At 34.5% G+C, this 19,966-nt stretch overlaps 1 protein-coding gene across 1 annotated transcript; it reads left to right on the top strand.

The window, feature by feature from the left end:
• Window positions 1-401: 401 nt before the first annotated feature.
• Window positions 402-3,076, top strand: LOC141712082 (large ribosomal subunit protein eL37z). Its single transcript, XM_074514875.1, has 4 exons — window positions 402-557; window positions 642-786; window positions 2,687-2,788; window positions 2,865-3,076. Exons 1-4 carry the CDS (start codon window positions 555-557, stop codon window positions 2,909-2,911), a joined length of 297 nt encoding a protein of 98 aa, XP_074370976.1. The 5' UTR covers window positions 402-554; the 3' UTR covers window positions 2,912-3,076.
• The last annotated feature ends 16,890 nt before the right edge of the window (window positions 3,077-19,966 follow it).

Genomic DNA, 19,966 nt, shown 5'->3' with positions numbered 1-19,966 from the left:
TTGGTGGATATAAATAATTATGGTTGGCCACTCGTGCTTGTAGATTAGGCGGCAAACTTGAATTTGTTAGTTCTCCGTTTTTTTTTAAATTTTTGGTGTTAATATCCTGATCATTACATTTCTTAATACATGTGTTATTTAAGAAATGGGAAAAATATAATGATACGGAGGGAGTATCAAATTATAAAATATTTTACCTTAGAAACATTCTTTTTCGCTATCATTTTATTTGACTTCTTGAAATTTTTAGTAAAAAATGTTACTTAGATTGGTGGAGACATCAATAAAAGATATAAATTTTTTCTCTCTTTTCCCCCTTTTTTTAACCATCTCCTTTCTCAACTCTTCACCTTGTTTATTACCAAACTTCTTAAACGGGCCTTTAAACAAAACAAAGCTTTGTAAGCCCATAGAACAAAAGCATCGAGACCGGCCCAGATATTCTCTCCCAAAACAAACCCTAATTCACTCATCATATAAAACCTAAAACGATATCAATTTGATAGCCTTCCCCGCATACACACACAAAACTCAGAGACTTCAGAGTTCACAGAATGGTATGATTATTTCTTTTATATGTATGTATTGATTTTGTGGTTATTGATTTAGATAAGTGTATGTAATAAAGTTGAATTGGACAGGGTAAGGCAGGTAAAGGAACAGGAAGCTTTGGTAAGAGGAGGAACAAAACACACACACTGTGTGTACGATGTGGTCGGCGCAGCTTTCATCTCCAGAAGAGCCGTTGCTCCGCTTGCGCTTATCCTGCTGCTCGTATTCGCAAATGTATGTATGCCCCCTATTACATATTTATTTTTGTTGAATTTTCATTTTTATAAAATATTTAAGTTTTTCAGTAATTTATTGAATTAGCTAATCATTTCATTTCTTTTTTTAATTTTGTGGAAATTGGGGTAATTGTAATTATGGATTAAGTTGTATGGTTAGGTTAGATGCTTACTCTGTTTACTTATCGAAAAATTAGGAATGGTGCACTTCGATATATCATTTGAACAAGAGAAGTAGTAATAGTGTTATTCTTTAAGCTAGGGGTGTACGCTGTTCGGATCGGATCGGTACGAGGAGTTGGCAGTGGCTTACCTTCATCAATGGTTTCTCATCAATGGTTTCTAATGGTGTATCACAATTAGCGTCCCCCTGTCCTGTTGGCAATGATTCGTCAATTTCCATAACACCTGATGTATACCTTGTTTCGTTTTATATGTTTCAGATCCGGACTTCTGTTTCCATTGAACTACATAAAACAAAAGACAAACATCATTGAATTAGATATTATCATACATATTCTATAATCTCTACACCTATTATATAACATATTCAGACAAAGAAATTTAGTGAGGCGCAGTAAAAGGTTGAGCAGTGAGACACAGAAACGCTGAGGAAACTTGAGAATTAAAGTTGGGATAGGGTTTGAGACTGAATTTGGGATGGGTGGGTACTGGACTATGAAATGGGTTATGACTAGTTGGGCTTGATTAATGGGCTAGGTTGGAGTACAATTGACAAATATTCGTTATTATAACCTTTTTTTTAAAAAAATCAATATGTCTACTTATTAGTTTATATAATATTAAATATAATTTGAAAATATATTTTATTATAAATATATGTTACGGTTTGTGGTTGCGATTTCGCGATTTTTAAAAATGTGAAACTGCATCCAAACCGCGAATAAGCGATTTTTAAAATTTAAATCCGCAACCAACCCGCGTTTTGCGATTATCCGCAAAATATAGTTCGGTTGCGAGCGGTTGAGCGATTCATCTGTATACCCCAACTTTAAGCAGATGTGATGTACTGATTAGACCAGGGAAGTAATAGATATGACTGCAATAATAATTGATAATTTTAGAAAGACTATTTTTATGGTTTTGCACTGATAAATGAAGTCCTCTCAAGCAGATTTTATTTAGTATTACTGATAACCTTATAAAAATTGTGGTGATAAAAATCGTACTGGATTTGCTGATTTCTACTGGCTGCTGTTTTTTTTGGTGATGCCCTGTTTTTTGCTTTTTGGTTTGCTAAATTGGTCATACCGTTTCAATATGTATAACTAAAACTTTATTTCATCAGTTAGAAGATTGGTAATTACTTTCTGTATAATTACTGTTAAGTTTTGACACCATGGGATGTTTTAATTAATGATACGAATCTCTATGTTTTTAATGTTTGGAGAACTTTTTTCGAATTCTGCTCAGTATAAAGTTGAGATCAAGTTATCTGCTTATCATGATTATTTTAGTAGTTTGATAGATGTGATTATCAAGCATTTTTTAATTATATGTGGAACTTTTTTTAGACAGGATTTTATTGCTGTACTCTTAGATTGAGCCTTCCATCGCACTATCTCATACAAATTGAATTCCTTCACTATATTTATAATAATGTTAACTGACCCTTCTTTTTGAAGTATCTACTCTCATTGTATATGTTCTATTCTGATTTTTGTGTATAGTGTAGTTTACCTTTGTAATTCCGGTGTTCAACTATATGACGTAGTGGTAGGTTGCAGGGCAAACAATCTTTCCAATTCCTGTAACTCTTAATCTTGCCCTTTGTGCCAATGTTGGGAAGATATCAATTTGTTACAGTGTGGACTGTTATAGATTTATGCAATTGCAATATCAGTTGAAAAATAATCATGTCTTGTGTGTATTTGTAGACAACTGGAGTGAGAAGGCCATTCGAAGGAAGACAACCGGAACTGGTCGTATGAGGTACCTCCGCCATGTTCCCCGCAGATTCAAGTCCAACTTCAGAGAAGGTATATTCCCTTCCTTTCCTTGATAGCTGTCTTCGCCTCACAGAAAATTAATTGTTTCTTTACTTTTTCTTGTTAGGTACCCAAGCAACCCCCCGAAGCAAGGGAACTGCCCCAGCATCTTAAATTTTAAATTTTGCTGAAGACAATTCTAGCAGTTAGAAAAAGTTCAGACTTTGTGTTTGCTGCTTGTCTTAGTTCTGAGACCCTAAATTCTAATATTGTATCTGGATGATTAAAATTATACATTCTTGCTCTCATCTAAAAATCAACCCTGCTTTGTTTTTCTAAGCTTTTGCCATTTCGTAATTTAGTTCGATTCGTACACTTTGAAATAATAGTCAACTCTTTTAAAAAATGGCATGTCTTTGGTTTTTTTATTAACTATCTATGCAGGAAAAAATAGCTCAAAATTTCCCTTTTTTTGAATAATTTGTGTGTTTTTTCTTGGTCTTCTTTTTTCGAAGGATGTTCCTTGTTCCTTTCAGGGAAATCTCAATGAAGGTAACTTATTTGTTTATTGATGAAGGACTAAATATGAGACTATCCGTAAAATAGTCATATGCTAATACGTTTGTGACTTGTACTGTTGTAATTGTGTGTTGATGAATGATGATACTTCACCTAATATGGGGTAATTTGGAACTTGGATAATATGCGGTGAACGTAATTGTGCCTTTCTATTATGTTTGTTGATCATGGACTGGTTACGGGGTTACCCTGTTTGTGCTTTGTGCCTTTTACGGGTTTTTTTATGATTTGTTCATGTACACACAATAAACACAAAAATCTTATAAGTTTAGATTGTTTTAATTGGCTTAGTAAATATGATAATAAACTCTGAAGGGACGAATAATATTAGTTGTCATGCGCATACATGCAATTGAAAGTTTAGTGAGACTTTCCCCACTTAAGATCCTACAGCTCATATACCAACCATACAACTGTGCTAAATATCTCGATTATCAGATCACCCTTATGGCTGTTGAACTTGATGATTATTATTCTCTTTTCTTAAGCTATCTATCCTTGTAATTACATGTCGTTGATCAAAATTTATTTCTTAATTCTTACACTTGGCACCATCACTCCTGTGTTGCTCTGTAGAGGGGGTATCTTCATCGCTGCAGACGGAGACGTGAAGACAACTTATTAATTGATTAGCCGCTCATACTTCTTTGAAATTTGAAGCCTTCATCGCTCATTTAGTTGATCAAATAATGGTACAAGATTAGATATTACCCGCATTTTATAGCAAAGAAACTATCATCTTAAACCAAACATATCTGTACTAGTATTGAAATTTTGCAGGGATGATTCCTTTTTCTTCTTCAGCCTCCGATTATGTTATCTCCTTGATCGTTTTGTTTGGGAAAAATTTAATAACGTGGCAAAAATTTATGAACCAAATCCCCCTTGATTTAACTTGCACTTTTGAGAAATGAGAAGTATGGCTGGTGATATAGTGATATGATATCTTGAAACGACATCGACCTATTTTCGACGCTGGATTCTGTTACGCTTCAAGTATTGCAATTGCAAGTGTGTGAATTGTGATTAGCTATTGGACAAGCAAACAACTCGCTTTTATAAATCTAAGCCCTCCTGCTTAGGATATGGTTCAAGTTAAAAACGTTGATGAGGAAAATAATCAGTTGCAACTTTGCAAAAATGAAATTAAAAACTCGAGTAATGGCTTGGGTTGTAATGAGTGCAACCAAGTTTTGAATGGCGAGGACCGAATTAATGACCAATTATAACGACTACTACTTTTTAAAGTTGACATGATTATCATGCCAAAACCTAATTGACTTGAGGTTTTTCAAACTATATTATTCTTAAAAGTATTGTGCACATCATGATGATACTAATAATAGTAGTATATATAAATTGCATTATTAGCTGAGCATATGGTCACGAAATAAAAGCCACAGTGTGAATATTATACTCCAGTAATGAGCAGAGTATCTATCAAATGGCCAATAATCTAGCTTTCTAATCATTTTGAAATCAAGCCCAGCTATATATAAAACGCTCGCATGCAGTTGTCTAAAACTTAGGTATTTATTTAATTACTGTATGATGTATCGGGTATCCTTGACTTATTATTAAGATGAGCACTCTGTTCTTTTTCCTTTTGCTTATACTGTTATATTTAATCAGGAAATTGAATAATGACGGAAAACGGCTAAATACAATTACTTCAAAATTGGTCATATTTAATTAAATACAATCAATTTTTAAACCGGTCTTATATACGAGAGTTATATTTAATAATTCAATCATATTTATACTAAATTCGATCGGCTAATTTGACGGTTAAATATAGGGTGTGGTCACCGAAAATTAATTATTGGGATGACTCCAATTAAATTTTGTGCGATTAAATTTAAGCTTATTTTTGGTAGTAATAGTTCAATTTAATAAGAAATTTTGTATTTTACCTTCTATTTCTTAACTTTCTCAGATTATGCACACGGTCGTACCAGACTTTTTATGTGCCCTGTTCAAAATAAAAAGAAATGCCCACACTGTATCATAATAGTAATAAAACATAAAATTAATAGGTAAACAAAATATTAAATATCTAACTAAAATTTAATTTTCTAGCATTTTTTAGTAAATTCAATATTTATAATAAAAAATTTCAAATAGGTATTTTTATATAGAAAAAAGTATTACTCCATTCAATCTCATTTTTAGTTTGTTTGAGTAATTTTTTATTTTATTTCCAACATTAAAAAATTGTAAGAACAATGTTAAGTCCCGAAGTGTCGTAGAGGGGGTGAATACGATACTCACTAAATCAAAAAATTATTTTAAATCTTTTGCGGATATTCAATTTAGTGTTCGGTTAGTGGTACCGTGGTCTTGAGGTTAATAGTGCTTAGGACAATAAAATAACGAACATAAGATATTCGGGAAAGTATATATTCATAAATATAAATCCTCGAGGGTGTTGCTACACTCTGATAAATAAGTTAACCGACTACAATCCAAGAACAACAATGTTCTTACTTCTACAAAGATATACAAATAAAATCCTATACAATGATCTAGCTTTTTGTTCGTATAAGGTTCTAATTACCGGATAACGATTATAATTTCCCTTAAGAATATACAAGAGTTAAATCGGGAATTATAACGTTTCTCCGTTGAGAAGTTTAACGGATATTCAATAAGTTTGGGCTTCTCTGTGTATCTTTGTTTCTTGGTTCATCAGCTCTCGTTTCAGAAGAAGATGAACAGAACAATACTGATTATTATTTCTGCTTCTTTGGTGTAGACTTTATATCAATTTGATACGTGGCTAATATTTACCAAGTCATCTAATTGATCAATTAAATAAAATGTTTCTGAGTTGTTACTTGCGTCCAGAGGGGTTTTGGCACTAAAATTTTTTGTTCAAGCTTCCACTTGCGCCTCCAATGGATACTAAGTGGTGCACTTGCTACAAGAGGGGATCTTGCCTTGGAATCTGGAACTAGCAAATTCCACTTGTTACAAGAGGGGATTTTGCCTTGGAATCTGGAGCTAGCTAAGTCCACTTGTTACAAGAGGGAATTTTACCTTAGAATCTGGAGCCAACAAAGTTCATTTGTTATAAGAGGGGATTTTGCCTAAGAATAATAAGCTCATACTCCTCCAGCTGCGCCTACTAGGTACAAGGAAGGCTCCACTTGCGCCTAGAGGGTTACAAAGGAGTTTTGCCATTGATTTTTAAGCTCACTTGCGCTTACAAGGGGCTGGGAATCCTCCACTTACGACTAGAGTGAACTAAGTGCATTTTTGAATTAGATTCCGCTCTCATTTCTTTCTTGTTGCTCCTACTAGGTCAAGACCAACTCTGGTAATTAGTTTTTGAGCCGTACTTTAAGGTACTTGCTTCTACCATGTGATTCCTAATACAAGATAGTGCTCACTTTGACTTAGTTTATGTAAGGCGCTTTACCCTTAAACTGTCCCGTCTTCAAGTCTTCTCTTCGAGTTTTCGCATAAACCATATAACCTTCATATTCAGATACGAATCCTCACTTAACAATTCTTCTAATAATAATACTCAAATTTCCTTCACGAACCGCTGACGTCTAATACAACTGGTCTGGTTCACAAATGACTAACTTCGATTCAGGTCTTCGTATTATAAATTTTATTACATTGTTAAGCTTGCAACAACTTTATCGCTTCAAACACAGACTGTCAATAAACAAATATACTTTTACTGGAATCTTCTATGGTACTTAGACAACGTCTTCATTGCTACTACAATCTTAAATACTTCATTCATAATTCTTCACCGACGCTTGAATATATAAATTAACTCCTTTTAGTGAGTATAACTTCAAGACTGCAACTGTCTTCTTTAACCTTTGTTTATACCCCATCTTCAATTCTTCAGATTCCTATACTTCGAACACTGTCAATCTTCAATCAATGCTAATACACTGAAATCTTATTGTGAAACTGTCATACTAAAATCTTCAATACTTCTGAAATCCTGAAAGTCTTTAATCATTATTTTTCACTGAGGCATAAACATATTAATGAATTTCTTTCAATGACCTGTAAATAGATTTCAAACCTTCTTTTAATGTTTTGATTCTTTGTATTTGCCTTGTATTCATTTTTTTCTGAAATCTGTGTAGATTTAGTATTATTTACATGTGTTATTCTAGTATTGAGTTTTCACGTCTACTATTCATACAGTTTCGCAGTCTCACCAACAAACAAATAGTTATAATTTTGTTGTAATTTAACATTAAAATTTTTAGAAAAAAGTTTATACAAATTAAATATTTTGTTTGACTCGTGAAAGGAATGAGATAAGATTATTGTTATATGAACAAATAGACAAAAACAAAAATTTTAAAAAAACAAAAAAAAACTTAATTTCATGTCAACTTATTTTTAATTGATACTATTTATTTAATATGTAAATAATAAAAATTAGAATGTCAACTTAATTTTAATTGACATTATTATTTTAATTTGTAAATATTAAAAAAAATTTAAAAAAAAAAGAAAAAACTTAGTTTCATGTCATCTTATTTTTATTAGTTTCATGTTAACAAAAAAAAGGTTTACGTTATAGTAATATAGTAGTGTCATTTGTCAATTAGAATGTGTAACACCCCAGATCCGGGGTCGGGGATCCGGGTTGTCACGAGTTCCATTTCCCTTAATAATACTTAATCTTAATAATCAACCAACTACTGCGTACTGTGACCCCACAATATACACACACACACCACAAGTTATAGTCTCAGAGATGAATACCATAAATAACACAAGTCATTTTATTCCACAATTATAAGTCATTACACCTCAAAAGGGTTTCTGAATAAATTTACACATTCTTTGCCATTATTACAATTCATAAATATACATAAGTCTAGTACAACAAAAGTTGAAAGGCTAGCCTATTGGTAGACCCTACCTCAGCTACAACGGCATCAACGCCTACAGGAAACTGCGGAACGTTTCCTATCCGCTCGCGAATTGGGAGCTTGATCCTGTTCATCTTTTCTATCTGTTGTTGTGTGATGAACGAAGAAAGCAAGGGTGAGCAACAAGCCCACCGAAATAATATGTATTAAAATTAACAATATATGAGCATTCTCATAGTACTCATGAAAGTCTTGGTCAAGAAGAAATGAACCAAGTTGATATCTTAACGCGACCAAGTCGCAAAATATTCAGTATATATATACCTATATACTTTTTACAATCCTTGAAATCCTCTGACACGTATAATATACACAGAGTTCCAGTTTATAACTGTATAAAATATCGTTGCAAGGTGATCTCATATATCTAACCTTGTCTCAACGTTTTTTTCCGAAAATCTTTGACATGCACAAGATAATCATTTACTAGATATAAGTTTAAAAGATGAAGTTACAAGATACTCCAATATACTTATATCTTTCTGAATACTACTTGAACTACCACCGTTCAAGTTATAATCAGTTTCAAAAGTTCATCACCCAGATGAGACTATAAGATAAGACTTGAATAGATTCAATCTTTGAAATATTATTGAATGAAATGAAGTTACGAGATACTTCATTAAGTCCCGATATATATCCATATATATCTCTCATACATTTCTTGAAAACCTCTGTCATGTAAGGTATGAACAGAGTTGCAATATCCAATGAATTTGGAAAGAAAAGAATTTTGGCATAAACCCGATATCTTGCTGATCATGCAAAGATACCAATAAGTAACCTTTTCTACTGTAGATGGATGAAGTCCTCGCCGGTCATCACCCTGGCCGGATTAGGACCTCGCGCTAGACCGTTACCCGGCCACTCACGCGTGGATGGACTGTTACCCAGCCTCTTACACCTTCATAGACCGTACCCCGGCCTGTCGCTTATGCCCACTCAATCAGATGGACTTACTTCCCGAACATTGGGCAAGTAATCAAATTGTTGTCTCAAAACAGCAACCACGTTGCGAATATAAAATACACCATAGAGCCGGATCCCTCAGATTTTGAGCGAGTATTTAAATCCCCTTGAAAGGAAGATCTTAAATATAAAAAATGAGTTTTGGGATCCGATCTAACTTTTAAAAATATTTTGAAGACTCGAAAACTTTTTTTAAGAATGTTTGGAGTACTGCTGATTTAATGAAATAAATCAGTTCCAATATATTAGAAAATATCTTAATATTATTATTTAAATAATATTCCCATAAGGATACTACTTATAAAAATAATTGAATTAAAAGTTTTAAAACTTATACTTGAAATGAATAATAAATAACCAAAGATATACTTATACGAAAGTATGATCTTTATTTGAATAATCGAAAATAGGTTTGATTATCGAAACATTATTCTTTAATACAATAAAGAATATTATTTAATAATTAAGCGGAGTCATAAGTCCTCAAATGAATATTCAACATAATATTCATTAAATAAAATAAACGGAGTCTTAAGTCCTCGAATGAATATTCAAAATAATATTCATTAAATAAAGTAAGCGGAGTCATAAGTTCTCGAATGAATATTCAGAATAATATTCATTAAATAAAATAAAGTTATGGAATAAACCTTATTCGATTAATATTTTTGAAAACTATATCAATATATATATATATATATATATATATTATACTCGGGAACATCGACTCCCGGTTTAGAAAAATGTTCACCTTTGGGTCACCTATACTAAGGGTATACGCAACTACTGCTTATCTCTAGCATAGGTATTATGTAACTTATAAGAAATTGAATCAACAATTAGATATCAAGATTACGAAACATGCATGCATATAAATATCATATCACATGCTCCAATATATCGCAAGACTTTGCTAATAATAATTTTGCATTTATCACAAGATAATGATCACAACAACAGTATAACGGGTAGAAAACTTGCCTGAGCAACTGGGGTTGACAAATGGCTTGGGACGAGTCTGGTAACCTATAAATAACATATAAGTTGGAATTAAACCAAAGTCGCTTAAGAAACTAGACTTTAACCAATTGAACCCTAACGTTCACTTATGGTAACTTATACGCTTAACGAATCACATAAGTCATTCGAGTACCCTCGGCTCCACCATTTTTAATAAATTAACCATTAAGAGTGTGAAGGAGATTCTTTCGCGAGCACCTTACCAACTGCCTAATCCACTTTACATAAATATTTCATACTCCAATTAGTCATTTAAGGGCCTTAACCAAGGTTTCAAAGTAAGGCGAGGGGTAATGGTTCGTTCGCGAAACGCCGTTACTTAAAACAGTCGTTTCTCCTAAACCGTATACCGGATTCAAATGAACCACATATCAAAACGAAGCTCGTAACATGAGCTATCTAATCATGTCAATGGTCAAAACCTAAGAGTGAGTTCTCGGGTCCTGATGTTAAGAACAAAAACAGTCTAAAGTAAATCGGACATTACGACGGCTATGTTTACGCGATTACCAATTTTTATTCTACTCCAAACCAACCACCAATCAACCACAATTCATTCATAAAACCAAAATCCATCCATATCATACTACAACAGCCCCAACACCTCAAGTTCTCTAATTTATATTATTCTCAAACATGAATTAAAACTATACTTAAGTTCATTAATCAATAATCCAAGAATTACAACTCCAACTCATTACAAAACCAACCACACTCTAAGTCTACAAGAATCATGCTTCTCATGAACCATAACAACAAAACTAAACCTAATACTCAAAGTAAAGTTAGGGTTTGGAGGGGTTATACCTTCCTTGGAGAGTGGAGAATCAAGTAATTAGCTTGGAATCACCCTTAAAAGTCCTTATCCAAGCTTAATCTAAACAAAAACTCAAGAACAAAAATTTAAGTTCTTGAAAAACACTATTCACCCTCTTCTTCCATGATTTTTAGGAAGAGATTGTGAATGAATTTGAAGCTCAAACTTATAGGATAGCTATATCTATGCATAAGGAACCTTGGATAATTACCTCATGATTTAACAAAGCTTGGATCTTGGTTTTGGATTTTTCTTTCCTTTGAAAATGAAAAGAGGCCGAGAGCTTCTTCTTGAATAATGAAGTCAACTTTGTGTTTTGTGATTTGTGATTTGTTTTGCTTGGTTGTTTTGTTTTGTTTTGCTTAATTACCTTTTAACCATGGTAACTTTTGCATGGCCAAGAATCAACCAACAACACACTTCCTTTTTTGTCATGCTTATGTCACCTTGTTATGTCATCCTCCCACACTTGTCCTCTTCTTATTTGTTTGATGACATCATCCTCACTAACCTCTTTGATTAGATTCTAATTACTTGGCTAATGACCGCTGATCTGTTATATGGTTCGCTTAACTTTCGTTTTCGTTTATCGTTTGAGGGATCATACCCGGGATCTTATTACTTGGGTTTCCTTAACCTTTCTCAATACATTATATTCCTTTTATGATCCTCTCTTATAATCCTTGAATTTAAATCCTTTTTATCCTGTTACCTTATACTCAATTCTTTCGGTATCTGGTGGATTTTCGGGAAAAAATCAAAGTGTTTGAATTTGGATTCTGACGATCTTTACATACACTTATATATCATATAGAGTGCTAATAAGATCACAGAATAATAATAAAAGAACCCCTACATAGTGTGGTATGAAAAGTTTTCTTATTCAGCATAATCAGCAAAATCACTATTCATAAGGGTTTCAAAAATTCCAAAAATTGGGGTTATTACAGTCTCCCCTCCTTAAAAGGATTCCGTCCCGGAATCAGATAGAAAATGAATAGGGATACTTTCTTAGCATTGCACTTTCTAACTCTCAAGTAAAATTTCCCACATTGTGGTTCTTCCATCAAACTCTGAATAGTTTGATAACCCTTCTCCTATGCACTTGTTCCCTTTTTTTTCAATCTATAACCCTTCCTGGTTGCTCCGTATAGGTTACGTCTGGTTGCATGTCTATGCGCTCCTATGCCCCTATTTATCTGGCATTCGAATTACGCTTCCTTAACATTGATACGTGGAACACGTTATGAACTTGCTACATGTTCGGGGGTAGGGCTAGCTCATATGCTAACCTCCCAATATGTCTTAATACCTCAAAGGGTCCAACAATTCGTGGGCTTAGCTTCCCTTTCTTTCCGAACCTCATCCATCCTTTCCAAGGGAATACCTATAACAGCACTAGGTCCCCTACTTCCTATTCCTTGTCCTTTCGTGTCAAATCAACATACTTCGTGTTCCCATCTTGGGCTACTACCAGCCGTCCTCTGATTAAATCTATTATATCCTTGGTCCTTTGGACCACTGCTGGTCCGAGCATCTTGCGCTCTACAACTTCATCCTAACATAAGGGGGATCGACATTGTCTTCCCTCAAAGATCTCATAAGACGACATCTCGATACCTGACATACGATCTATTATCGTGAGAAAACTCAATCCGCGTTAAGTGATCATTCCAAATTCTTTCAAGTCTATTGCACAGACTCTCATTATAGCTTTTAGCATTAGAGATTTTTGCTTCTCTATACCCATTCTTTTCCAGTTCGTAATCGCTACTACCTTCCGTTCCTAATATTATACTGGTTATACTCTTGCTCGTTAGCGTTCTATAACCTTTTAATAACCACGTCAACCTTAGTATCACGAATGTGTTTCCATTCCGAATACCACCATAACTTTACTACTCCTTTTTCAGCTGTTTCTATTTTCCAAAGTTTGATCAATCATATAGAAGTAAAGGAATTTGTTGAGAGATCACTATGATCATGAACACTTGTTCTATTGCATAGTTAGTACAGAAGGTGGCCAGCCTTTAGTACTTGAAAAGCAATTAAATAACATGTGGTATCCTACTAGGCTTCTATCACACAGATAGATAGTCATTCGGCAATACCTCCCCTTCTGGAAGGGTTGTTCTTCTCAGCTTACATGAAATGAAAAGAAGAGAAAAGAACGAACTGAAGAGAATTGTATGTACGTAAAAAAATTTATTGCCATAACATATCTGGCTTGGAATCTACCTCTCAACTATAGAGGTTTGTCATAGGAGAACAAAACATATATGTATTTATATCAACATCAAGTATTATAGCATCGTATTTCACATGCCTAAATATTTTTGCTACTCCGTCCATCATTCTATGGACCCATGCTCTTCCTCGAGCTTATACACAATCACCTTTGAAACTCCCTCGATATCGAAAATCGAATATGGGATCTCATTCTAGGCATCATCATTACTAGAATTCTATGCTTGCATCGCAACCTTCCTCGTATAGTAATACGACTCTCTATTGATAAGAAGGAATAAATATTCAATAGGTAAATAATTGACCTAGTTTTTCTATCAAAGATAACTTATACGTCAACACGACCCGATTAGTGGTACTCAATCTCAACATCCATTCCAATACAACTCCCACGGTTGTAATCAGCTCATTACTCGTAGAATCATTGCTGCATTACTATGGTCCACCACTGACCTACTGTCGTCATTCACTTTCCATGAAATCTTAATATCTAACCATACGGAGTCCATACATGTCGTATATAATTCTTCTAAGGAGTTAACATAATCACCATTCATAATTCATGAAGAACACTCCAAATTCTGACGTACTTTCATGACATGAAGCAGATAAAATTGCAGAAGAGTTTCAGTCAAAGCAACGATAGCAGGTTAATACCATTCTTAATCATATGTTTTAAATAGAAGACTTAACTCAAAGGTTCGTCTAGTCCTTTTTGAAACATGGTCCTGGCTTATCTCAAGATAGTACCTTCGGAGATAGATAGCCCGCTCATGGAAATTACACGAATTAAACCTTTACCAACTACTATTACGGTTGGGTATTGCACAGTCATCAGAAGGAATGCCAATCTTCCAAACCATAATACAACCTTCACAGCTTTAACCATCATCACTGTATTCCTTTGGCACAAACGCCTATAATTATCCTCTTACCTTTAAAGTGTCGGCCACCTCTTTGGCCTTTCCTGATAGTAAAATTTCCTTACAGTCAATGTCATTTTAAACACCTCCAAATAAATTTTCTACATCATTTCAATCACTGCTTATGTGAAGATATTTTCCTTAAAATCTGATGAGTAAAAAAAAATATCACCATTTTTCCATAAGTTATTGCCTCAGTCTTTAGAGGTTAATTACTGTCACGACTGACTCTCAATCATACTTAGAACATCTTTTATCTTAGGTCCTAATTTTCCTGAACAATTTCGACCTTTACTGGTTCGATCCATACTTTCTCGTGGTTTAACACGTGCCCCACTTGGCATCGTTATAATTACATCATATTTCCTTTATCAACATTTCTATTCTTGAGAATTTTGAATATTACCTTTCTCCTTGTAAAACCTCTAAGGTTATCCTTGAATCGTTCCTCCTGTATTCCCCAGATACATGGCATATCAAGATACCATTTATTAATACCAGAATCATTGTCTATATACTTCTGAAAAATTTCTCCACTGATCCTTAAAGGTTGTTATTACCTTAATCCTTTCCAATTCAAAATGTCAAAACTCATACTATCCCTATTAAGGGTGAAATGCCAACCTTTATGCATTCCCCTAGGATTCATTTTAAGTTACCGATGTTCTATCCTTAATTCCACCTTTAAAAGGGTACATGCATCCTTCCATGGATAAATCAAGTCATATATCCCTGATAAGGGTGTCTTATTCAATCATTCCCACCTCGATAGTATATGCCGAATTTCACAATAATATCTGTATTCAAAATGAGGTCAATCAATATGGCCTCCAAAAGATAACAACGGTTATCCGCTTTTCTTGCCTAAATTGGGTAACGATAACAAGGATGTTCTGGAAGATATTGGTCGTGTTCAACGTGAACTTCTTCTTAATAATTACTTATTTACTTTTGTTGTTTATCTCAACAGTCATCTCAATGTTGGGATATCTTTCATACCTGGCGTCTCCCTTTCTGGGTATCAAGCCACCGTTCTTACACTTCATATTCTTGAAGGTCACTTCCTTCATCCAATTTTCCTAATTTCTTACTTCCTTGTCTCCTCAGTCTATCCGCGTCTCATTATTTATCCTTCAAACTATCTCAAGGTTTCCTCGAATCCTCCCAACTTACAGGGGATACAATATATGTATCTCTTATTCCTTCAATCATCAACTTTAACTCATGGTGAATCACCCTCATCTTGACGATTACATACTTTTCTATTTCTATTGCTACGAGTCTTTAGGGTTTTCTCATACCCAACTCCCTTATCATTCCTCAAACTCTATTGCCTTTATATTCCTTTCCACTTCAGTTTCTTTTTATTTTCCTTTCTCTTATCATTATTTCATGAACCAACACAACATAAGCATTGATTTCAAATATCCCGTCATTCTGGATTCGTGTCCTCAGAACGAATCTTGACAACTTTTACAACTTAGATTCATAATTCATCATACTCTTCTGCCTTTGTTCTGGCTCTAAAGCTTTTACACTATCTCCATAACCTTGGGAAGTACTTTCCTGAAAACAATTGACTGAACTTAAATCAGTTTATTATAATCTCTTGCTCCGTGCCTTCCTTGGCCTTTCACCAGCGGGTGGCCTCTCTCTTAGGAGGGTAAGTGACAAAGACAGTCTTTTGTGATTCGTCAATCATTTAGAATCTCAAATGATTCCTATATTTCCTTTAGCCAGGCTCTTGCCTCGACTGGGTCAGCTTGTTCCTTGGAACTCTGAGAGCTTAGCGACTTAAAGGTCCTGAAAGAATTTCTCACCGCATTGTTTCCTCAGGGTGGTGGTTGGGGATAATAGTCTAAGTTCTGTCTAGAAAGGTCCATAAATTGTCGTATAGGAGTACCGTCTCGGGTCTCCTTTCCTTACTCGACTTCTGTTTCCTTAGTCTAAACGTTCCCTCCTCCTCCCCATAATCGGGGTCATCCTACATGTTTTAAATCCTCATTTTCCACTTCATTATGTTATGGGTTCCTTCTATCTTGATGGTGACCTCCCTGACTATCACGTTCAGGGTTTGCTCTAAATCTTATTTCTCAAACTAGCTTTCATCTAAGATCTCATCTTTAAGCCCTTGAACATTTGGAACCCAAATTCTGTAGGAATACCTCATTATTCCCTTATCATCTTTCTCGGTATTAATCTTTTATCTAATTGTTGGCTCTCTGCCTTCATTTATCACTTTTTCTGGCACAATATGTTCTTTTCCGATAATTCGGACTGTATTGCAATCTCAAACAGCTTTTCGGTACCGGCTCCGGTTACCTTCACTACTATTTCCATTTTCTCAAAATCTCTTATAAACTCTCCCAAAGACATTATCATCTTAAGTCTCTCCTTTTTACTAAGGGCATCAGCCACCACATTGGCTTTCCCCGAATGATAAAGGATCTCCCAATCATAATTCTTGATTAGCTCTAACCGCCTCCTCTGGCGTATGTTGAGCTCTTTCTACGGGAAAATGTACTAGAGCACTTATGGCTTAGGTAAATCTCGCACTTCTCTCCATACAAGTAGTGCCTCCAATCTTTAGGGCAAAACTATTGCCACGAGCCCAAGCTCATGGGTGGGGATATCAATTTTATATTCCCTTAATTTTCTTGACGCGTACGCGAGTACCTTGTTGTGCTGTATAAGAGCACCATAATTCCTTATGCGAAGCGTCAATACAAATCACAAAATCTCCTTTTTCCATCCGGCAATGCCAACATAGGGGCCATCACCAATCTTTGCTTCAGTTCTTGAAAACTGTTCTCGCATTTCTCTGTCCATTCAAACTTCTCAGTCTTATGAGTAAGCCGCGTTAAAGGGCTACTATCTTTAGAACTTGAACGCACCTCCGGTAGTGACCGGCCAATCCTACCTCTGGTATTCGCCCTAACCATAGTCATCAATTCCTCAGTGGTCCTTTATTCATTCTTGTCAGGATCCTCCACGGGATTCTTCTCAGCAACAATCCCTTCTAGGACAACATCCTCAACCGCTACATCCTCAATATGAACATCATCCGGTCCCGCGTTAGGACGCTCTATCGAATCCATAATTTGATCTCCAATAAGTAATAAAACATCTTCGCGTTGTTGCTCCTCAACCTCAGGGTTCGGGGTCCCGCTACCATATACGATAACGAACTACGCTTCTATCACGATATTTATAAGGGTTCCCATAAGGGTTTTAATTGTCAGTACTACGTTAGGTAGCCCGACTATGAACTTGGCAAGAGTTCTTATTATCTTAGTGAACTTATTATCTTAACGTCACATCATCTCTGAGGTTTATAACGCTTAGCTCTGATACCATATCTGTAACACCCCCAGATCCGGGGTCGGGGATCCGGGTTGTCACGAGTTCCATTTCCCTTAATAATACTTAATCTTAATAATCAACCAACTACTGCGTACTTTGACCCCACAATATACACACACACACACCACAAGTTATAGTCTCAGAGATGAATACCAAAAATAACACAAGTCATTTTATTCTATAATTATAAGTCATTACACCTCAAAAGGGTTTCTGAATAAATTTACACATTCTTTGTCATTATTACAATTCATAAATATACATAAGTCTGGTACAACAAAAGTTGAAAGCCTAGCCTATTGGTAGACCCTACCTCAGCTACAACGGCATCAACGCCTACTGGAAACTGCGGAACGTTTCTTATCCGCTCGCGAATTGGGAGCTTGATCCTGTTCATCTTGTCTATCTGTTGTTGTGTGATAAAAGAAGAAAGCAAGGGTGAGCAACAAGCCCACCGAAATAATATGTATTAAAATTAACAATATATGAGCATTCTCATAGTACTCATGAAAGTCTTGGTCAAGAAGAAATGAACCAAGTTGATATCTTAACGCGACCAAGTCACAAAATATTCAGTATATATATATACCTATATACTTTTCACAATCCTTGAAATCCTCTGACATGTATAATATACACAGAGTTCCAGTTTATAACTGTATAAAATATCGTTGCAAGGTGATCTCATATATCTAACCTTGTCTCAACGTTTTTTTCCGAAAATCTTTGACATGCACAAGATAATCATATACTAGATATAAGTTTAAAAGATGAAGTTACAAGATACTCCAATATACTTATATCTTTCCGAATACTACTTGAACTACCACTGTTCAAGTTATAATCAGTTTCAAAAGTTCATCACCCAGATGAGACTATAAGATAAGACTTGAATAGATTCAATCTTTGAAATATTATTGAATGAAATGAAGTTACGAGATACTTCATTAAGTCCCGATATATATCCATATATATCTCTCATACATTTCCTGAAAACCTCTGTCATGTAAGGTATGAACATAGTTGCAATATCCAATGAATTTGGAAAGAAAAGAATTTTGACATAAACCCGATATCTTGCTGATCATGCAAAGATACCAATAAGTAACCTTTTCTACTGTAGATGGATGAATTCCTCGCCGGTCATCACCCTGACCGCATTAGGACCTCGCGCTAGACCGTTACCCGGCCACTCATGCGTGGATGGACTGTTACCCAGCCTCTTACACCTTTATAGACCATACCCCGGCCTGTCGCTTATGCCGACTCAATCAGATGGACTTACTTCCCAAACATTGGGCAAGTAATCAAATTGTTATCTCAAAACAGCAACCACGTTGCGAATATAAAATACACCACAGAGCCGGATCCCTCAGGTTTTGAGCGAGTATTTAAATCCCCTTGAAAGGAAGATCTTAAATATAAAAAATGAGTTTTGGATCCGCTCTAACTTTTAAAAATCATTTTGAAGACTCGAAAACATTTTTTAAGAATGTTTGGAGTAATGCTGATTTAATGAAATAAATCAGTCCCGATATATTAGAAAATATCTGAATATTATTATTTAAATAATATTCCCATAAGGATACTCCTTATAAAAATAATTGAAGTAAAAGTTTTAAAACTTATACTTGAAATGAATAATAAATAACCAAAGATATACTTATACGAAAGTATGATCTTTATTTGAATAATCGAAAATAGGTTTGATTATCGAAACATTATTCTTTAATACAATAAAGAATATTATTTAATAATTAAGCGGAGTCATAAGTCCTCAAATGAATATTCAACATAATATTCATTAAATAAAATAAACGGAGTCTTAAGTCCTCGAATGAATATTCAAAATAATATTCATTAAATAAAGTAAGCGGAGTCATAAGTCCTCGAATGAATATTCAGAATAATATTCATTAAATAAAATAAAGTTATCGAATAAACCTTATTCGATTAATAGTTTTGAAAACTATATCAATATATATATATATATATATATATATATATATTATACTCGGGAACATCGACTCCCGGTTTAGAAAAATGTTCACCTTTGGGTCCCCTATACTAAGGGTATACGCAACTACTGCTTATCTCTAGCGTAGGTATTATGCAACTTATAAGCAATTGAATCAACAATTAGATATCAAGATTACGAAACATGCATGCATATAAAAATTATATCACATGCTCCAATATATCGCAAGACTTTGCTAATAACAATTTTGCATTTATCACAAGATAATGCATATACATATACATACATCACAACAACAGTATAACGGGTAGAAAACTTGCCTGAGCAACTGGGGGTGACAAATGGCTTGGGACGAGTCTGGTAACCTATAAAAAACATATAAGTTGGAATTAAACCAAAGTCGCTTAAGAAACTAGA

Source organism: Apium graveolens, chromosome 3 (assembly GCF_009905375.1).
Source record: "Apium graveolens cultivar Ventura chromosome 3, ASM990537v1, whole genome shotgun sequence".
In the NCBI taxonomy this organism is placed as follows: Eukaryota; Viridiplantae; Streptophyta; class Magnoliopsida; order Apiales; family Apiaceae; genus Apium; species Apium graveolens.
This window is presented reverse-complemented; position numbering and strand designations above follow the sequence as displayed.